Genomic DNA, 20,716 nt, shown 5'->3' on the forward strand with positions numbered 1-20,716 from the left:
AAAAGACTAAATTGGAAATTTTGAGATTTATGATAAATGTGAATAGATATGTAGTATGGAATGAATTTTAAATTGTTATATGATTGAACAACTGAGTGTAAGAGTATGTTACATGGTTCGAAATGTATATGAATTGTTATTTGGAATATGAAAGTGTGTATACAGTTATAGGGTTTGAAATGATACAGAAAAGGAAAATGAATGTTTGGTCACGAATTAATACGATGGCTTAAGGTCCAGCATTTGTTGTGAATTCTCTAAAGCTAGTGTTAGCAGCATCGTACCAAGCTAGTTTTAGCAACCCTGATTAGAAGCTAGTGTTAGCAACCCAAATACGTCAACTTGTATAAACAAATGGGTGTTGCAATCAGGGATTAATTCGATGGTTTGAGGTTCAACATCTACTGTCGATTCTCTGAAGCTAGTGTTAGCAACATCGAACTAAGCTAGTGTTAGCAACCCTGATTTGAAGCTAGTGTTAGTAGCTCGGTAATGTCAACATATGTAATCAAATCAGTTCAATGTACCTGAATTCAGTTTTATTCAGTTCTATGGACCAAAAATAGAAATAAAAGTGGTATTAGTAGAAAAATAAGGATTGATATGCATGAACTTGAATCAAGTTGTTTATGATGCAAAAATAAGTATGATTGGAATGTGGTATGAATATGATTTGAATTATATGTTTATGAAATGTACATGATTGGGGTGACATATATTAGTTATACTAAATTGTTGAATATGTATAAATGAGTTATAATGTAAGTACTTAATGTGTAAACAACTAACCTATTAGTTGTTTTGTTAAGATGTATATGAATGTTAAGGATGCCAAAGGATATCATGTCTAATGCTAATGTATTTCAATTACTACATTTTTGTAATAATACAATAAGTTACGTAAATTTCCTCTGGACTTATTAAGCATTTGTAATGCTTACTCTGTTATGTATAGATCGGATCAACTCAGAGCTCATACTATTTAGCCTTCAATTTGGTAGTCTTTTATTCATTTTGGACTTAATTATGTGGCATGTATATAGGAAATGTTATGCACATACGCGTACCTTAGTTATGGTGTTTTTGAATCAAAATGTGGTTTGGATTTTGAATGATGTCATGTCATATACATTTACATGATTGTTGGTTATGTCCAAAGCTATGAACAAAGCATAGGCTATCAAGAATAGTATTGATATACTTGAGTGATTAGTGAATGTATATAGGACTTGAATCATATATGTGTTTACATTGAATGTTCATAAGTTTTGAACCTAGAATGATGTTGATATGTTTGTTAAACATCTGAATGTGCTAGGGTTGAATTTAGAAATGAATTTTCCGTTGTCCGACTGTATGTAAGATAGTTTACCATTTGTATGTTCACGTGACTGTCTGCCAATTACGGTTCGCGAGGCAGTCCGCAAATGCTTTGTTTAAGTATGAGTCTGCCAAGTCAAATTGCTATAAGTTTATCCATGAGACTATCCGCAATATGTATAACTGCAGGTGTTATCCACCACATGTCTTTATGCGGAGTCTAGACGCATCGTAATAGGACTATTCGTGAGATGTTTGTATGCAAGATATTCGCGTTGTATTTGCCTGCGAGGTCTACTCGCATTTCATCTATTTTCCATTTGTGCAAACTGTCATAAATACATTATATTGTAATTGTTTTGTGTATGTGATTGCTCTGATGACTATGGTAGAACCCTATAACTCGGGTCTGGCTGTTGGACCGGGTAAGGGGTGTTACAAAGGGTGTCAACTGGTCTACAGCCTTGTATGCCAAACCTTTTGAGCATTTTATCATATATATCTTTTGTGACAATCCAAGAATACCCCAAGATCGATCTCGATGGATCTGAATTCCTAAAAAAAAAATAGGTGTCGTCAAGATCTTTCATATCAAAATGCTTAGATAAAAACCTCTTGGTTTCGTGCAATAAGCCTATATCATTAGTGCCAAACAAAATGTCATCTACATATAGAACCATGAATATATACTTACTCCCAATGAATTTGTGATACACACAATCATCAATAATATTCATCTCAAAATCGAACGAGACAATTACTTGATTAAACTTGTGGTAACACTGACAAGAAGCTTGTTAGAGTACGTGATTGGATTTTGTTAATTTTTAAATCATATTCTTTGGGTCTTCTGACTCAAAGTTTTCTGGTTGCACCATATAAATTATTTCTCAATGTCTCAACTGAAAAACAATCTTAACATCCATTTGATGTAACTCAAGATCAAGATGAGCAATAAGCGCCATGATTGTCTTGACAAATTCTTTCAATGAAACTGGAGAGAAAGTCTTTGTAAAATCAATGCCTTCTTTCTAAGTATATCATTTAGCTACAAGATGCACCTTATACCTCTCCACATTACCATTTGCATCCCTCTTGGTTTTAAATATTCATTTACAACTAATTGGTTTTGCACCTTCAAGTAATTGAACAAGTTCTCAAACTTTATTGTCTTGCATAGACTTATACTCTTATTGCATGGCATCTATCCATTATTGGGAATTAGAACTTTTCATGGCCTGAAGAAAGTTGATTGGATTATCTTCCATCATTCCATTGCCATCCTTATGTTCTTGGAAAAATACAACATAATCATCTGAAATAGAATTTATCCTCTCCCGTGGACCCCCTTAATGATACTTGTTCTTAAGGTTGTTGAGTTTTTTCTTCTAGAACAATTACCTTATCTTGAATAGGGAGTTGTTCAACATTATCTTGTTGAGGTTCTTGATTCATTTCTTGATCAACGATGGGTATGAGAATCTGAACATCGTCAAAAGTGATAGTAGAAACTAAGTTAAAATCAAATTCCTCCTCAAAAGCAATGTCTCTAAACTTTTTTCTCCCTCTAAACTCAAAATCCTAAAAAATTTTGCAATTTCCATCTCAAAAATATTCTTAATTTTGGGATCATAAAACTTATAGCCCCTAGATCGCTTAGAATAGCTAATAAAGTAGTTGTTTATTATTTTGGAGCTAATTTCTTTTTATATGGCCTATAAGGCCTTGTCTCAGCTGGACATCCCCAAATGTCAAAGTGCTTTAGACTAGGCTTTCGACCTGTCCAAATCTCATAAGGTGTTTTTACAGCTATTTTAGTGGGTATTCTATTCAAAATATAAATTGTTGTCTTTAATGCTTCTCCCAAAGGGACTCAGGTAAGGTAGAATGAGCAATCATGCTCCTTACCATATCCTTAATATTCCTATTTCGTCTTTCAGCTACACCATTCATACTAGGTGATCCCGGCATGGTATGTTGTGGTACAATATCACATTCCTCTAGGAATTTCACAAATGGTCCTAGACGTTGTTCACCTTAGCTATCATATCTACCGTAGTACTCACCACCACGATCAAATCTGACATTCTTTCTAATTTTGTTGAGTTGATTCTCAACTTCAGATTTATAAGCTTTGAACACGTCCAGAGATTGAGATTTCTCATGAATGAGATATAGGTACTTCTAATGTGAGTAGTCGTCTATGAATGTTATGAAATATTATTGACCATTCCAAGATGCTGTAGAGAAAAACCCATAAATATTAGTATGAATTAATTCTAAGACGTCTAAAGATCTGTTGGCACCAAATCTCTTGGTTTTGGTCTATTTTCCCTTGATGCAACCGACATAGATATCAAAGTCTGTGAAGTCAATGGACTCTAAAATGCCATCAGACACAAGGCGTTTAACTCTACCTTTTGAGATATGACCTAAGCGTTTATGCCATAATGATGTCCGGTTTTCCTTATTTAATTTGTGTTTAATACCACATGATTTCACATGCAAGGTTTCATTACAGGATGCAACTGTTTCTAGCAAATAAAGGTTGTCATAAGCATTTAAATAACCAGTTCCAACAACATTTGAATTTAAAGACAAACTAAACTGATTGTTTCCAATTGAATAACAATATCCAAAGTTGTCCAACAAAGAAATATAAACTAAATTTCGTCTAAAAGACGGTACTACAAAAGTGTCTTTTAAATCCAAATAAAAACTAGTTCCTAATAACAACCTAAAATGCCCAATTGCTTCCACTTCCATCGATTTTCCATTGCACATGAAGATGTGTTTTTCACCATCACTTGGCTTTCGGTAGCTTAGGCAACCCTACATAGAAACACTTATGTGAGTAGTAGCATCAGAATCTATCCTCCAAATGTTTCTAGGTACTGAAGCTAAATTAACCTAGAACAAACCAAAGTAAGAATTATACCTTTCTTTACATGTTATGCGTGATACTTGACACATTTTTTCTTCGCGTGTCCAAACATGTAACAAAAGAAACAACCCTTTGTAACTTGATGTTGTTTCTTTTGAGCTGGACTCTTAACAACTTCATTCTGATATTTTCTTTTTTTGCCTTTGTCTTTGGAGGCACTAGCCAAATGATCGCTTTTTGACTTATCATGCTTCAACCTTTTTTCCTCTTGCACACAATGAGAAATTAGTTCATTTAGAGTCTATTTCCCCTTTTGACAGTTGTAACTAATTTTGAATTGGTTAAATTGAGTAGGAAGTAATACCAAAAGCAATTCTTCAAAAAGCTCGATCTTAAGTGCTTTAAGTCTTGAAGCAACATGGAACATCTCCATAATGTACTCCCTCACATTTTCTTGACCCTTATACTTCATAGACATCAAAAAAGTCAGAAGTGATGTCATTTCAACCTTATCGTTTTGGCAAAACGTTTCTCAATTTCATCAAGGAAACCCTTGACCTAAGAAATCTCTTCAGATTTTGTGCCCCTAAAGACTTTTGGAATGTTATGTTTCATGATCATTAGACTCATGCAGTTTGAACCTTCTCAAAATCCCTTTTAGCATCAAGGGTGCTTACCGCAGTGAGAGATGCAGGTTGTTTTTCCCTTAGTGTAAGGTCTATGCCTATACAACCAAGCACTATAAGTAATTGTCTTTTTCATTCCTTGAAATTGGTCTCATTAAGTATGGGTATAGAATTGATATTAGCAGATATTGTGGCAGCAGAAGATGAATTAGTTGAATGTAGAACAAAAATAAACAAAAACAAGCTCACATAAATATTCATAAGTAAACAATAAATTCAAAATAATGACTAATTTCATCTCAATATACCAAATACAACATTAATACCAAGTCTTTGGAAAGTAATATTAATAGTAAGTGATACTCTTATTGTAGCAATCAAACATTGACGATAAATTATGTCAAACAATAAATCAATCTTTGGACTAACATATTGCTCATATAGAGTATCTTATAATTGTCACACATTTATCACTACAGATGTTGAAATTCTGTCAAATATTAACTTGCCTTTGGATCAATTAATAAACTCATGAGTCTCAAAAACATATAATCATCTTGATATTTTAAACAAACTAATATACGAAAAAAATGTCACTTTGGTGACATTTATTTCAACTAATCTATTTAAAATATTAGAGATGCTTAATTAAAACCTAAAGCCAAAATCTGAAATTATTTGTTTCAAAATGTTTCTCTTAATTTCATCTGTCAATCAAATTAAAAGATAACAGTATATATATACATACATACCAATATTCAAATTTAAAATTCTCAAAATAGTCAAAACTAAAATATTTTATTGTACTATAATTTTCAAAATAATCGAAAGTGAGATTTTCTATATACACAATTAGAAATTGAAAACCCTAATTTGTTACTTTTAAAAGAAATTCCTTAAACATGCCTCATAAATATTATACTAAATTTAAAGTTTACAAATTAATAAACCAAATCTAATATAAAGATTCATATATACATAATATACGAATTCACAAAACCAAATCAGTTGAAGCTAATGTCCAGAAAACCAATTTCGTTCAAAGTAAAAATAATAAAAACAAAGCAACTAATAGTTTTGCGAAAGCATGTTTGAGTCTATTGTTAAAGATTACTCAAAAAGTTTTAATCTTTCAAGAAAATAATTTTTTTCTTTGTACAATTCTCTAATAGAGATAGAAAATAAATACGAGATATATCTATTTCTTGGGAACCACAACCTCTTTTTAAATAACTGATTATTAAATCAGTTTTGGGTATTTATAATTTGGCCCCTCATCAAATTATAAATACAACTTATGATATCTACACATTATTTCCATGACACTTATAACATAATTGGTCACTTAATTTTCTATCCCACTTTATAATAGCATTATACATTATACATATGTGCCCATAATTAAAGATTTTAATCCAACAAGTTAGGCTCACACCAATCAAGCAGTGCTTGTACACCTTTCTAACTATGATAGTTCTCGGAACATGCAGAGGATTACCCTTCCAAAGGGCTTTGAACTGGTTCTTCCTCAACTCATCCAACAACTTTGGTTTGTACAGGCATAGCTCGCTCGAAGGCAGTGACCACATTGTAGGAAAAGTAAAATCTGCAGTAAACCTATGGTCCATAAAAATATATTTCGAACGGTCAAGTCCAAGCTTGGTTCCCTTCCTTAAAACTAAGTGCTCGACTTCTGCACCCTACCGTTTGCTAAAGCTCAACAACCAGGAACTCTATTATGATCCATGGTAGTAAGGGAGCAAAAAGGTTTTAGAACACGTTGACATGGGGTATCTCATAAGGTAAGCGTTTTAACGAATTGAGTAAAAAAAATTTCAAGTTACTCGAGTTGATGAGTCCTATTTTATCATCCTAACTTAATTTTAATTTTTTTCAAATCAAATCGAGTGAAATCAGATTCGAGTGAAATTATTCTAGTTAAATTAAAAAAATTAAACATGTTAAATTAAAATATTGTTACAATATAACTAATTCCATATTAGAGCATATAAATTTAAAATCATATATACTTGAAAACTTTTTCAAAATAAAATAATAATAATAAATTACTTAGTATGATAAATTTATTTAGGTCCTTGAAATTATTATTTTAGAAAATTTTAGAATTTTAACTTTCTTATCAAATTTGTAGAATTTTAACTTTCTTTATTTATTTTTTAGAATTTTTAAAATTTTTTAAAATATTTTTTTTTGAAATTTTTATAAATATTTTGAATTTTAAAATTTATTTTGAATTATTTTGTAATTTTTTTAGAGAGAAATCAATTTGCTCATTTTTAAAATTGATAAAGACAACTCAACTCAAACTTGAAACTCGAATTATTTATTTGAGTTAACATGAATAACTCGATTCGATTAACTTAAAATTTATCTTTTTTTTAATTTTTCAAATAAAATCAAGTTTTACTCCCTTCTAATATCTCATCCCTCCAACAGGTAGAGTATAAAAAATCTAAAAAGAATTCACCACGAAGCCCCAGATAACTACCCGGGCGCTACTCCACAGTAATTCAACACCTCACGGATAAACTAGTAAGGTGGCAGATGAACCTCCAAGGAAATCGAGGTAAATAAAACCATGGCTTCCCACCACCATGCTTTGGCCCACTCACAAGGCTCAGTTAGTTTTCTCCTTGGGGGATACTAAACTAGAACTCAATTATTCAGTTGCAATCCCTTACATTTCAACAGACGCTGCATTTCGCTAACCCCAGTGGTACAGCTGGTGACGTCGCCGACGCAAGCGACTCTCATTGGCCTAGTACTTGCACCTTTCTTCCAACCCTCATTGTCGTCACTACTATCGGCCTCCCCACCACGATTCTCCCTCACCATTTTAACTAAATAGAAACGTTAAAAAACTGCTATAGATTGATAGACTTACCAAAAGTGTTATCCTAATACCATTCCAAACAAGCTTGAATTGAAAGGAAAAAGAAAAGAAAAACATTTAAAACTCAGAAAGATTTCGAAAGTTAAAAAATTTTCACTTCAAAATTATCCTAGTACCTCTGTTTCTTCTTCTTCCATCCAACTCTATTACCACCATAATCTTATCACCCAACATAGCGATTCTCAAGTGGACCGCCCAACACCACCGTCATCTCCGCCTTATCTAATCCCTTCATCAACAAAGCTAAAGATAATATTAGACATGAATCAGTGTTGTGCCTTTAAAAATTGAAGGCATAACATTATTTATTATGTTTAGAAAGTTTAGTTTTTAAGATGATGCTAATAGTTTATTAGTCAAATTCAAGACTACATAAAATCATCCAAAATTTTAAAAAAAATTCGAATGCATGTTTTAAAATTCAATTCTCAAATGATATTAAGTATCAAGTTTATAGAAATGATTTTTTTTAAACCACCACAGCAATTAATTTGGAATAGTGGGGCATCCATCTTTCTGCCGTATATTCGAAAAAGAGATGCCATGTTTAATTGAAATTTTCCTTGTAAATTAATAAAAATATGTCCAGTTTGGCCGTTTGTCATCAAAAAGTAATATTTCTTTTAAGAAAAAAAGAGGCTGAAATTCAGTCAAACGAGTCGACTCAAACCTCGACCAGAGTCTGCATTGAAGATTCTCTCGTGCGAACAAAATCTATTGTAGTTGTCTGTCAAGTACTTAAAATGCAATTAACATCACAACTGGGTTGGTCAGGTCGATGTCCGACCAGTTCAAGCAGGCCGAGTCAGACTCAGCTTCCTTTCTTTCAATCTTTCGTGCTAAACTCACCCATCCTTGTTAAAAAATGTATATTGTAAAGAGAAAAGCATTTGCTGTCAGATGTAAACATATTCCATCCCTCCCCCCTTTTTTTCCCCAGAGGCAGGCCTCTTTTTTCCTGAAATTTAGAATGATGGTGATCTCGATTGTGGGGGGGTCAACATGTCTGTTAAAGCAAATGAGGTGAGATCAGATTAGAAAAAACAGCCCATTGTTGAGCAAACTTTGGGAGTTGGAACCTCAGTGGAAACACTTCATTAGGTTCCCTGCAATAACCATGATCAAACGTATACGAAATGTTGTACTGTGTATTAAATCTTAGTAGGCAAATCAAAGCTGTTTCAGTGGATAATCAGGTCGGGGAATCTATCCGACAAGAAGTTGTTAATTTAATGAAAATATACTGGTGATATATAAAGTATGGAAATGTTGTACCATGTATTAAAATAATGAAAAATATACAAGAAATGTAAAGCTTAGTAGTAAGTGCGAGGTGGGGCTGAAAGGCTCTAATGCCCCCCCCCCTCCCCCCTCGTGCGAGCTATCAGCCATGGCGTTTCACTCCATTTGATGACCTCCAATCATAATCATTAATGGCATGGAGCCAAAACAGAAGCTGTTGGATAATACTATAATAGTGTAGTAAATATGTAATCATCTCGGTTTCTTTGGTTTTCTTTTTCGATTTTCTCTAACTTTTCTATTCATGTTGTTGCAGTAGTGCGATTGGGGTTGTCTTGTCAGTTCGAGGTGGAATAGGGGAAAAAGAATGTGGTGGGAGACAACATGCAACATTAGAACAGTTGACATCATCTTTTTGGGCCCATTTGTGGGGCCATAACCATCCACATTGAACTATATTTATACCCACCACTTCATTCATCCAAATCACCCCATCCTCGACTTTCCTTGGAAATCTTATTTGTAAAGTTGAGTTTTCTTTTAATCTCAAAAGGCTTTACATCAATGGCTGATACTGGTGGTTCAGCCTCTAATACGAGGATGTGGTGTTCGGTTCCTGAAAGGCTCCAGCTGCATATGGCAATGTTGGCCTTGCAGTTTGGTTATGCAGGGTTCCATGTGGTTTCCAGAGCTGCTCTTGATATGGGCATTAGCAAACTTGTGTTCCCAGTTTATAGGAATATCATTGCCTTGCTTCTGCTCTTACCCTTTGCATATTTTCTTGAAAAGTAAATCATACAAACAAAGCATAACCCATAACTCTTCTCTTTAAATCCCCTAGATATGCTAAACCCTAACTTGTTTTTTCTTTTTTTTTTCAGGAAGGAGAGACCAGCCTTGACACTGAATTTTCTTCTACAGTTCTTCCTACTGGCTCTTGTTGGGTATGCATGATCATGTTCTAAAACTCTTAACACATAAAAGAAGAAACGAAAGTACAAGTTAACTAACCCTAGTTATTTTTACATTACAGAATCACTGCTAATCAAGGTTTCTACTTGTTGGGGTTAGATAACACATCACCAACCTTTGCATCAGCAATCCAAAACTCTGTCCCAGCCATCACCTTTCTCATGGCAGCCATACTAAGGTAAGCCTGCATAAGTTACAAGTATAAACTTATGTATACACGACAGGGACTGAGGGACATGAAATGGAATGATGTGTTTAATTCCAGGATAGAGAAAGTGCGGCTAGACAGGAAAGATGGGATATCCAAGGTTATAGGAACAATATTATGTGTGGCTGGAGCATCAGTTATAACACTATACAAAGGTCCAACCATCTACAGCCCAGTTCCACCGCTGAATAGACCCACACCAACGTTTGTTTCGTTGGGGGATGCAAATGGGAAGAGCTGGACCCTTGGTTGTCTCTATCTAATCGGCCATTGCTTATCCTGGTCCGGTTGGCTGGTGTTGCAGGCACCCGTGTTGAAGAAGTACCCTGCTAGACTCTCTGTTACTTCCTATACATGTTTCTTTGGTCTTATTCAGTTCCTCATCATTGCGCTAGTTTTTGAGAGAGACCCTCAAGCTTGGATGTTCCACTCCGGCGGTGAACTATTCACTATTCTCTACGCGGTCAGTATTCACTATTTGAAGTTAATGAAAACAGACGAAAAGATATAAATGTGGGTGTAAAACATGCAGGGAGTGGTGGCATCAGGGATTGCATTCGCAGTACAGATATGGTGTATTGACAGAGGAGGCCCTGTTTTCGTTGCTGTTTATCAACCTGTTCAGACACTTGTTGTCGCTATTATGGCTTCCATTGCTTTAGGGGAAGAGTTCTATCTGGGAGGGTAAGTGGCTAAGTGAGTCTTTCATTCTCAAAACATTTTTAATCATCACATGTTATTTTGGTGTTATATGTAAACATTTTGAGAGGACTGTGCAGAATCATTGGGGCAGTGTTGATTATAGTAGGACTATATCTAGTACTATGGGGGAAAAGCGAAGAGAGGAAGTTTGCAGCCAAAGAAAAAATTGCGATTGAATCGACGGCAGAGCACAGCAACAACAGCAGAACATCCGGCCATGTTAAGCCATCCCTTAATCAGCCATTACTTCATCACTCCACCGAAAATGTGTGACTCCAAAAGCCCTTTTTAACTTTTTAACAACAAATGGGCCAGGCACTACCATTATGTCACCAAGTTTGTGTGTTTATGAATGTGTTTCTTTTTTGTTAATGGCTGCTTTCTTTCTCCAAGTAGTAGAGAGGGCTTAAAGGAGAAGCTTTTCTGAAGTGATGATGATGATCCCATATGCTTTTTTGTATGTCGATTTCTTGGTTTGATTTTGAGATTTTCCTTCTTTTAAATGCAAATGTATGGAGTTAATGGTGAAAATCATTATGATGTATGATGGCAAAAGACATGCTCTCTTTTTTTCTCTATTATATGCCATCCTTATCATTTCTTATTTTAACTGAAGAATTCTCCATGAACAAGAACGATCATTAAGGTTTTCCCAATCTTCCTTTTTATCTTAAAATTATCTCATTCTGACATTTCCAACAAATTATTAAAAATATCTTAGTTATCAGAAATACCCTACTTTTAAATTATAATTAATATTATAAATAAATAAATAATTCATACTTTAAATATCTTTAACAAATTCAGCATCAAACACATCTTATTAGAATTCATATTAAAATATAATTTTTTACCACTCCATTTTAAAACAAAATATTTTTTACATTCACCAGGTCGTGGGTCAAAATCTAATCATATATAAAACTCTTGATTTAATTAGTGTCACAAGTTAATCGAACTCAATTCCATTAGTTTTTTACAAATAAAAAACATTATTACTCCACTATTAATAAAATCTTTAAAACAATCTACTTAAAAAAGTTTGAACCGTAAAAAAAAAAAAAACACCTCCAAATTGTTCTTAATTTTAGAAAAAAAAATTCACCCTCGTATAATATATATATATAAACTCCTTGAGTTTATTTATTTGTTAAATTTTAAATAAAAAATTATTAAATCCTTATATTTATTCCTATTCATTTTCTTAATTTTTAATTATAATATCACGACATAATTCAACTTGTGTAAAATAAATTTAGCACAATGAATATGAACTATTTTATTAGATCATTTAATATTTCAAATGTCACAATTCGATCTCAGCATAATTTAAAATTGTTCTCTTTAATACTCACGAGTCATTCAAAGTTTTGTTACAATTCAACTCGACCTATCAAACTATATTACGAGATCATGATATAGAATTGTCTTCTTTAAGTATATAGGGATTCAACTCGACCTGTCAAATTATGTTGTGAAATTATGATATAAAATTGTTTTTTTTTTAAAGTATATAGAGGTCCCTGGAAGTTGTATTTTAGGATCTTCATTCAAATATGTGGAAGTGTATTTGAGGATAACAAAATCTAAGACATTTGTGAGTGCCCAAAGAACACAAATTCAGATTATACATTTACGAGTTGTCCAACAAGCTAGGTCGAACTAGGATGAGCGGTAATTTTAAAATTATTTTTAACTGTCATAAAATTAAATTATATTTTAATTAAAATGTAAATATTTTAAACTTATATATAATTCAATCACATATAAATTTTGAGATCAATTAATTAAACTATTGTTATTTAAAATAATGCGTTTCACTAATAAAGAACCGATTAAAATAAAAGTAAAAAACAATAAAAAAGGAAAATCAACAAGATTATTATTATCAATAAAATATTATTGAAAATAAATTTATATGAGAGGGATCCACTTACAACAGTGTAGAATTTAAGTGATTTTACATCATTTTGTAACTTTTTATACGATTAATATTTTAATAATTCAACCGTTAGATTTATCAAATCTATTTGTATTCTTCATGAATGTAATTTTTTGAATCGGTCTGATATCTCTATCATATCGATCTAAAATATTGTCTATATATATATATAATGGTTGAATTTTTTTACACAAAACAAATAGTTAAAAGGATTTAATTTTTACCAAACTTAACATTCATGATATACATGAATACAGCATGAAATATGATGATTGAATTGTTAAAATATTAATCATCTAAAAAATTATGGAATAATGTAAAACCATTTAAGTTTTAAGTCGATGTAAATGTATCCCTCCTTAATTTATATTTATTAATTTGAGAAACACATTCTATTTCTTTAGAAATACAACTAATGTTAGAATTTTATTAACTAAACTATTCAAAATTTGCTTTAATGAAAAAAATAAAGAGAAAGCAAAAAAAAAATGCAAAACTTCACTAAAATAAAAGTGCATATATTACTTTGGAAATGTATTATATTCAATTATAATTCCATTAGAATATAGTTTAATTATAGTGCAATATGATACTAATTAAAATAATTTTAAAACTAATTAGTTTTTAAAATAATTAATAAAAAAGTAATTTATCTTTTTATTTATTCAATAAATAAATGCAGTTACATTTAGGTGTAATATTTTCTATCAAAGGGAAAACAGGATTAACTTTTATAATATATCATTTGATATTTAAATTTTATTTTTTTTAACATAGTATTTGTATTTCTTTTCATTATGGCATTTATATTTTTATCAAAAGTTATTTATTTTGTTTAAAATTGATTTGATAAAAATTAATTACTAAAACGATTAGGTTTAAAATTTTCATTAATAAATTTAGAGTTGATTGTGAGTTTGATTTGTAAATACAAACCGATGGGTATGATCTAATTCAAGTTTTAAAGTCAATTTGATGAAAATTCAATATTAACGATTAACCTTCATCAAATTAACTCTAAAACCCAAATTAAACATCATAACTTTTGTCAAATACAAATACAATATTAGACCAAAAATAACACATTATAGAAAAAAACATCATTTTTTAAGTACCAAATTATGCATTTAATAAATAAAGTGGAGTAAAAAAAAACCCTCCGAAGATTAATGCTTCATTAGTTAACGAAAATGCTTACAAATATCTAACCCTTAATCATTCTAACAATAACATTACAATCTTCAAGATTATTACATAAAACAGCATTTTCACCAAAGACATGAAAGATAATATATATATGTTTCTTGCATTTAGTACAATAATATTTTGACTAATCCATCTACCTAGTAAAATCCCTATTTGATCAGTCTTTTGTTATGGAAATGAAATTTACTAGTTATATTAAAAGACAATACCATTAAATATAACACATAAGTATTTTTATTATCAAAATATAATATATTTCCTAAAATGATTTGCTAGTTATGTAATATTAACACTCAGATACAAATTGAACTAAAGTCAAAATAAAAAAGTTCAGAACTTTTTTTAACTTTAAAAAGGCCCCCATTGCAACCCCCCTCCCCCATTTGCAAAATCCAGAGCTTTAAAAGGCCATTCATGAAAAGAGGCAATCAGGCAAACTTCAGAAAGAGATGAGCATTTTGATGCACCCCCAAAGGGCCACCCTCAAAACACCTTTACAGAGAGACGCAGGCAACGACTATATCGTCAACCACGATGAGACCTTATAGTGACACCACATTCAGCAACAAAGTTTATAAGCACTCTCAACTATTCTTTGCAGAAATTCTTTCACTGTTCAGCTTTTTAGAAAGTCCTTCAACGAAAATGGCGGTGGCCCATCCTAGAAAAATCAATGCAGTTTAATGTTACGTTGGACCAGGTATTCATGACAGAAAGTTTGATGGATTACCTTTGCATGCTCTTGGTTTAAGCATTGTCTAACTACTGTTGTTTGTTGTATCAGCCTTTCCATTGCCGTGTAGGTTGGATGGTTTCCATGAGCTGACATTATTCCACCCAATGTAATTGTACGTATTAAAAAGAAAGATCAAACAGTGACATTAAACAGCAGAAAGCTATAGGAAGATTCTATTACAACATTCTAAATGGTAATTTGTTGCAAGTAGTAGTAGCTACAAGAATTAAATATACCAAGAATTGCTCGATTTAAGCTCTCTGCAACATGCTGCCGGTACTCCAAGCTAAGCAGGTGAAACATGGGAGATTTCTCAGGTTCCTCATATGCAAGCAGAGCCATAAAATCCTGCAGTAACAGCATATCTTTAAATATCCGACACATAGATTAGAAGCGTGAAAACTTGCTAAGCTTACATACTTCAAGCTTTTCAACATATTTTTGCTCCTTCCCAAATGGGGTCAACTTCATCTGTGCAAATTCCAGAGCTTCTGTGCTGCAATAGAAGTGAATTTTTTTAAGTACGAATATGTGTGATTCATAATTCAAGAGATATTTTATCCTCATCTCACCATTTCCTAGAGCATACAAGCTCGACGAAATGAAGGCTTAGAAGATCAAAATGCAGGTCCTTATTTTTCTCTAGTAAGTTAGTTGCCAGCTGTTCAGTCAATTCAATTGCCTTAAGTGCATTACCCTCTAAAGCAAATTGATAAATTCCTGCACAAAATTCCAACAAATTCGTCAGCATTTCATCAAGACTAAAAAAGAGAGGTGACAGCAAACTACAGTAGAGAAGATGCAATTCGTGGTATAAGATCACTGCGAAGTACACAACTTAGCTGGCAAGATTTATACATGCTTCCTTTTTAGTTCCATCACAATATTTCAAAATTTTTGCATTAGCATCAAGCATGCAGAAGTAAGCTCTCAGTGAGTGTTTGCAGAAATTTAGTAAGCTAGGCTAAATCATCTGTTAGCCATATTTTAGCTTCAATAATCCTATAGCTTTTCCGGACACATGGCCACATACATGTTAGCTATGTTGCTCCGTCTTTTCATTTTCCTAGGACCCTCCAAATATATGGAAAAATTTAGTGGAAAAAAATACATATTCCCATGTTGGACACATTGTCATGTCTAATACACACTCGAGTCTGAGAAACATAAAGAATGCAACTTTTGCAACTTTCAGTAAAAGAATGCAAAAGATAGACCCTATCATTAGAAAACCTTGCATGTTTGATAATTAACACATGCCATGGTTGCACAAATGTGGTCCAGCATCATAATCCTGGGTTATCTTATATCTTATACATAAAATTTATCAAGTGATGAAAACTTCACCTACTTTTTCTTTTTTCCATGTCCTCAAGATAATCAGAAGGCTGCTTCATCCCAGTACAAGCAATAAACGATTCCACGGTTTCTTTAAAGCAATTGTGCACAAGATATGACATGATGATGTTGTGGATGTCATTATCATTGACTGCCTGTAAAAGATAAATGGTGATGGATGCCCAAATGTAAGAGGATAAGGCTATAAGATGGACATAACTATAATGTAGATTAATCAGTAATGACATTCTGGTGCTTCATCATCAGAACAAGATGAAGAAAAGGAGTCCATAAGAATATGTACTATAATATAGATTGAAAAAATAAATAAATTACGAAACAAATTAGACAGTTCATCAAAAATGATTGAAGATGTGGAATGCTATTTTAAGTAGTGACACCATAAACTAAAGGCTAGCACATGACAGCATCACCATATACATTGACGGTATAATAATTGCAGTAGCAAATAGGTGAAACAATTCCATGTAGCACCCAAAATCACGCAACAAGGTTAACACTTAGATGCACACTAGACCAAACAACCCCAAACAATCTGCAACAAAGACCTACAATCATATACGCAAACTAACTTTCCAAATTATTAATCAAGACTTGAACTTGTGGAGGAAGACTAATTAATGGAAGGGTAGATCCATAGAATCAAGGTTTTACATGCTATCCAATTTTCTCGTCAATCATAACAGCATAATACCGAGAAGCATTACATATTGGTTCTATTGCAAAACCAAGCACGCATATATAATATAATTATAACCCACAATTAATTCAGAATCCATTAACACAAAATTGTTCTTGGAATTAGTTTAGACCCAAATAGAGTTAAAATTCAAACCCTAACGGACCTTCATAACTTGAAAAAAAAACATGTTGATGATAAATCCATACGAACCCAGTAAACCTAGAACAAAAGATAAAACAGCATAATTGAACAGTGTCCTAATTTCTTATAACCCAATAAAAAGAAAAGATACCCAAACAAAATGAAAGCGTAGAACTATATTAGCATTGGTGAAAAAACCCAAAATTGAGAAGTGAAAGAGAATGGGACAAAAGATTAAAAACTTACAATTTGTTCGTATAGACGAGGATCAACGTCCATGATGGGGGCAGATTATGGGAAGTGAAGCTTTGGGGATTTTGGAGTTTGTAAATAAAATAGAAAAAGGGGTGGATAGGCGTCTTGGGGGATATATCGGAGTGCGCAGAAAGAAGGCGATCGTCGCAGGCTCCATGTTTTAATAGTGTTATTACCTAAAAAGGAGACGGGTATTGTTTAGCATTTGAGTACACGTGCCTTTTCCACACTCCCACTCTTTACCATTGCTACACTTTCACTTTTATTATCGGTATGTTAAAATATTTACCAATTATAAAAATAACTTTATGTTAATGGGTGAATTAATATTATGCCTTATATTTTGAAAATGCGAGAATCCTAAATGGAATTTAATGGAATCTTTAGCTTCTATCCAAATCAGCTTCATTTTTAATTAAGAAGTTTAATATAAATCAATGTCAATTTTTTTTTCAAATTTGAATCAATTAATACAAATAGAAGACAAAAATACAAGAGTTCAAAGACTTTTAATAGCTTAACCTAAGAAAACAGCTCAAAATTACTTTACTTAATATCAATTATTATTTAGTCATTTATATAATAAAAAAAAGTATAAACAACATTAAAATTAATCATAGTAAAATTTAATATTTTTTTTCCTTTGGAAGGTCAAAGGTCAAGAAGAAGAGGTTATCCGGATTTGAACATTAACAAACACCTGATGTTAACAAAAAGTGATTAGAAAAAAAAATGATTATCCAAATTTAAACACTGCAAGTAATTTACCAAATCAAACCTCAACAAGGATGAAATTTTAGTGGATGACATTTGAGCTGATTGAATCTCTTTCTCGAATAAAAAACAATAGTATTCATAAATTGGTTTCAAATAGATACACTTTAGCTTTTCACAGTTCCTAGATGAGTATAAAAATTATCAAATCAAATTTTAAACTAGAGGTTGATGGAATTCTTCAAGTTAAGGATTGACATTTAATTTCCAACTGATGTGGAACAAAAACCTTTTACAGTGCTGAAATAATTTGGGAGCTGGGTTTTAGACAGTTCCCCCACAAAGAAACCCATGTTCTCGTTTCCTGTCTAGATGTGCCCACATTTCTAGTCAACTCCAATTCAATAAGCCATCAGCTCTTTTACTATATACTGAATTTTGGATCCATTTATCGGATAAGGTCCATTTGGTGAGACCAAATCATCATTTCTTCTTTTTAACCTGTTTGACAGTAATACTGAGAGCCTACTTAACTTCTTATGGCATTTATAAAGCATTGCCGGAACAGATGAATTGCAGTTTTTGCAGATAATTGCAAGTTGTCAAACCTGGAATCACCTTTATGCCATGTCAAGTTTTGGTTTCCTTGGAAAACCCTATGCAAGAAAACACCCACAAATCCATTTTTCTTTCTTCTATGCCCTACCACACAGTCCAGCCATTCTTCAAACCAACATAAATTTGCATCACTAGTTGAAAAACTTTATATAAGGTTTGAGTTTAAATATTTGGTTTGAACAAGTTTAGTTCCGCCCCATCCTAATGAATCCATAGGGTAAAGGAATGGCCAAACCTCAAATCATATATCTGCTAGTGTTTAACATCAGCATCGAGACAAGCACAGTTTAAAAGCAACTAACCAGTAATCCAACAGCTATGCTAACAAAGGCCATGTGATATGTTCAGCTCATAGCTTCATTTGTCCTGAAGATCCTGTGAAATTATCATACGACTTAGAAAGCAGATAACAAATTCAATGCTATCAGTACCTGAAAGATTCATGACCATTCCAAAAGACAGGTGTCTACGACAACCAAGCCCCCATCTTTATTCTTTAGCCTTCTTTATATGACCCTGCAACATCTAAAACAGACCAACAAACCCAGTTCTCTGTTATATTTTGAAGGGGAAAATAAACTGAAAATTGTGAAAAACAATCACCTCAGTGGTGCTTCTGGGCTAATTAATGGAGTTGGAGTCTTGGAGATAGGAATTCTCCATTGACCAGAAATGAATCAGCTTAGAACACGCTAACAATGCTGCGAACAAAAAATCAACAGCTTGAAAACTGAGATAGTTTCTACGGCCCTTTAACAACAATGCTCAATCCAGGAAAAAGAAATGATTGAATTACAAAGCCCTTTACAAAATTCTGCTCGAAAAACGAACTAATACCCCTATTCAAGGAAACTAAACCTCATCGGCCATCAATATAGTCTAAGTATCCAATAAGTAGCAGTAACATAAAGAATAAACCATATCCCAAAAACTATCTTCTGTGCAAATTAACCATGTTAGTATAAACAATTCATTCAAGATTCTAACAACGACTAGTGAGAAACAAGCAAAATTTCATATAAAAATGATGCCTTCGTGTACAAAAAATTACACACAACAACATATTCGCCAAAATTTAAACAAAGTTTGCTTTAAAATTTACTCAATTCTCTCGTCATGAAGAGGGAAACACGTCTTTCACAGCCGATGCTGCAGACAAGTAATTGAGAGTGTTCCTCAAAGTTCCCTTCTCTCTTCTCAACCTGGCCGCCGTATCTTCTAACTCCAGCAAAGCTTGTTGCTCTTTCGGCGCCCCTTCGAATGTACTCCCTACAAAGAATGAAAACGGAGTCGGAAATAGATTCCTCCTCAAATCCTGCGCTTCCTTTACCGGTTTTCCATTGAGGCGATTCGATAACCGAATCACGTCTTTCATGCAACTCTCCACTTCATCGGCTATTCCTTCCAAATCCTCGTCGCTGGAGGGGCGGTCTTCGAGCCAGTTGACTTCCGCGACAAGATATGGTTTCTTACGTACGATGTTGGTGACGCGGAACCGTTCTTGGCCTTTACAAATGAGAAAGAAGCGGTCGTCGACGAGGCGTTCGTGCTTGAAAATATCTCCGACGCAGCCGACGTCGGAGGTGCCACCGACGGGATCAGAGTAAATAACGCCAAAGCGGAGGTCGGTGTGGAGGAGCGTGTGCATCATAATGCGGTAACGGAACTCGAAGATCTGGAGGGGGAGAACAGCGCCGGGGAAGAGAACTAAGGGGAGAGGAAATAGAGGGAGCCGTACGGATTCATCTGATTGGGGAGGATACGGGTGGCGTTTCTCCGGGAAAGAGGAAGCGAAGCATCGGAGGGAGCTGAGCCTATGGAACCTGCGGGATTGGAAGAGCGAAGAAGAGTTGAAAATGGCTTGAAATTAGGGTTTAAAAGATAAGGACTGACAGCGTTGGGGCTTATCGAAGGTTGGTGAGTGAGCGAAGAAGAAGAAGAAGAAGAAGAATGGGATGGGATTAGCTGAGGGAGGGCCATTCACCAAAGATCAGAAGCTGTTCGAAGTATTGCGTACGTGAAGATAAATAAATAACAATATTCTGAACATGAGTACTTTACTCGCTAGTTAGAATTTTGAGAACAGATAAAAATGATTTTTTAATGATAAAATTAATTTAATTTAAATACAAAGTATATTATACGTTAAAATGGGCCGAATTTGAAAAAAAAACCGAGTGGATTCTAAAAATATT

The 20,716-nt window shown here is 33.2% G+C and overlaps 3 protein-coding genes across 3 annotated transcripts; 1 reads left to right on the forward strand and 2 right to left on the reverse strand.

The window, feature by feature from the left end:
* The first annotated feature begins 9,464 nt into the window (after nucleotides 1-9,464).
* Nucleotides 9,465-11,478, forward strand: LOC107951477 (protein WALLS ARE THIN 1). The gene is made up of 6 exons (XM_016886542.2): nucleotides 9,465-9,774; nucleotides 9,868-9,930; nucleotides 10,020-10,136; nucleotides 10,224-10,629; nucleotides 10,699-10,850; nucleotides 10,946-11,478. The coding sequence occupies exons 1-6, from the start codon at nucleotides 9,551-9,553 to the stop codon at nucleotides 11,139-11,141; spliced, it is 1,158 nt and encodes a 385-aa protein (XP_016742031.1). The 5' UTR covers nucleotides 9,465-9,550; the 3' UTR covers nucleotides 11,142-11,478.
* A 2,749-nt stretch (nucleotides 11,479-14,227) lies between these two features.
* On the reverse strand, nucleotides 14,228-18,959 carry LOC107951476 (glucose-induced degradation protein 8 homolog). The gene is made up of 8 exons (XM_016886541.2): nucleotides 18,824-18,959; nucleotides 17,181-17,365; nucleotides 16,104-16,245; nucleotides 15,325-15,472; nucleotides 15,173-15,248; nucleotides 14,989-15,100; nucleotides 14,747-14,838; nucleotides 14,228-14,677 (listed from the first exon to the last, which is right to left on the reverse strand). Exons 2-8 carry the CDS (start codon nucleotides 17,211-17,213, stop codon nucleotides 14,633-14,635), a joined length of 648 nt encoding a protein of 215 aa, XP_016742030.1. The 5' UTR covers nucleotides 17,214-17,365; nucleotides 18,824-18,959; the 3' UTR covers nucleotides 14,228-14,632.
* LOC107952284 (lon protease 2) lies at nucleotides 18,509-20,388 on the reverse strand (the record flags this gene model as incomplete). Its single annotated transcript, XM_016887549.2, has 3 exons — nucleotides 18,509-19,046; nucleotides 19,125-19,222; nucleotides 19,624-20,388. A coding segment is annotated over one exon (753 nt), but the record flags the coding sequence as incomplete, so codon positions are not given.
* Nucleotides 20,389-20,716: the final 328 nt, after the last annotated feature.

Source organism: Gossypium hirsutum, chromosome D01 (assembly GCF_007990345.1).
Source record: "Gossypium hirsutum isolate 1008001.06 chromosome D01, Gossypium_hirsutum_v2.1, whole genome shotgun sequence".
Lineage (NCBI taxonomy): Eukaryota > Viridiplantae > Streptophyta > Magnoliopsida > Malvales > Malvaceae > Gossypium > Gossypium hirsutum.

Excerpts from the sequence above, each read along its gene's own strand:
- LOC107951477 (XM_016886542.2), top strand. The coding sequence starts at position 9,551 with ATGGCTGATACTGGTGGTTCAGCCTCTAATACGAGGATGTGGTGTTCG. Across the intron at positions 10,137-10,223 it reads CTCATGGCAGCCATACTAAG|GATAGAGAAAGTGCGGCTAG; the intron begins GTAAGCCTGCAT and ends GTTTAATTCCAG. Across the intron at positions 10,851-10,945 it reads GAAGAGTTCTATCTGGGAGG|AATCATTGGGGCAGTGTTGA; the intron begins GTAAGTGGCTAA and ends AGGACTGTGCAG.
- LOC107951476 (XM_016886541.2), bottom strand. The coding sequence starts at position 17,213 with ATGGACGTTGATCCTCGTCTATACGAACAAATT. Across the intron at positions 15,473-16,103 it reads GGACATGGAAAAAAGAAAAA|GAATTTATCAATTTGCTTTA; the intron begins GTAGGTGAAGTT and ends AATTTTGTGCAG. Across the intron at positions 15,101-15,172 it reads AATATGTTGAAAAGCTTGAA|GATTTTATGGCTCTGCTTGC; the intron begins GTATGTAAGCTT and ends CTGTTACTGCAG.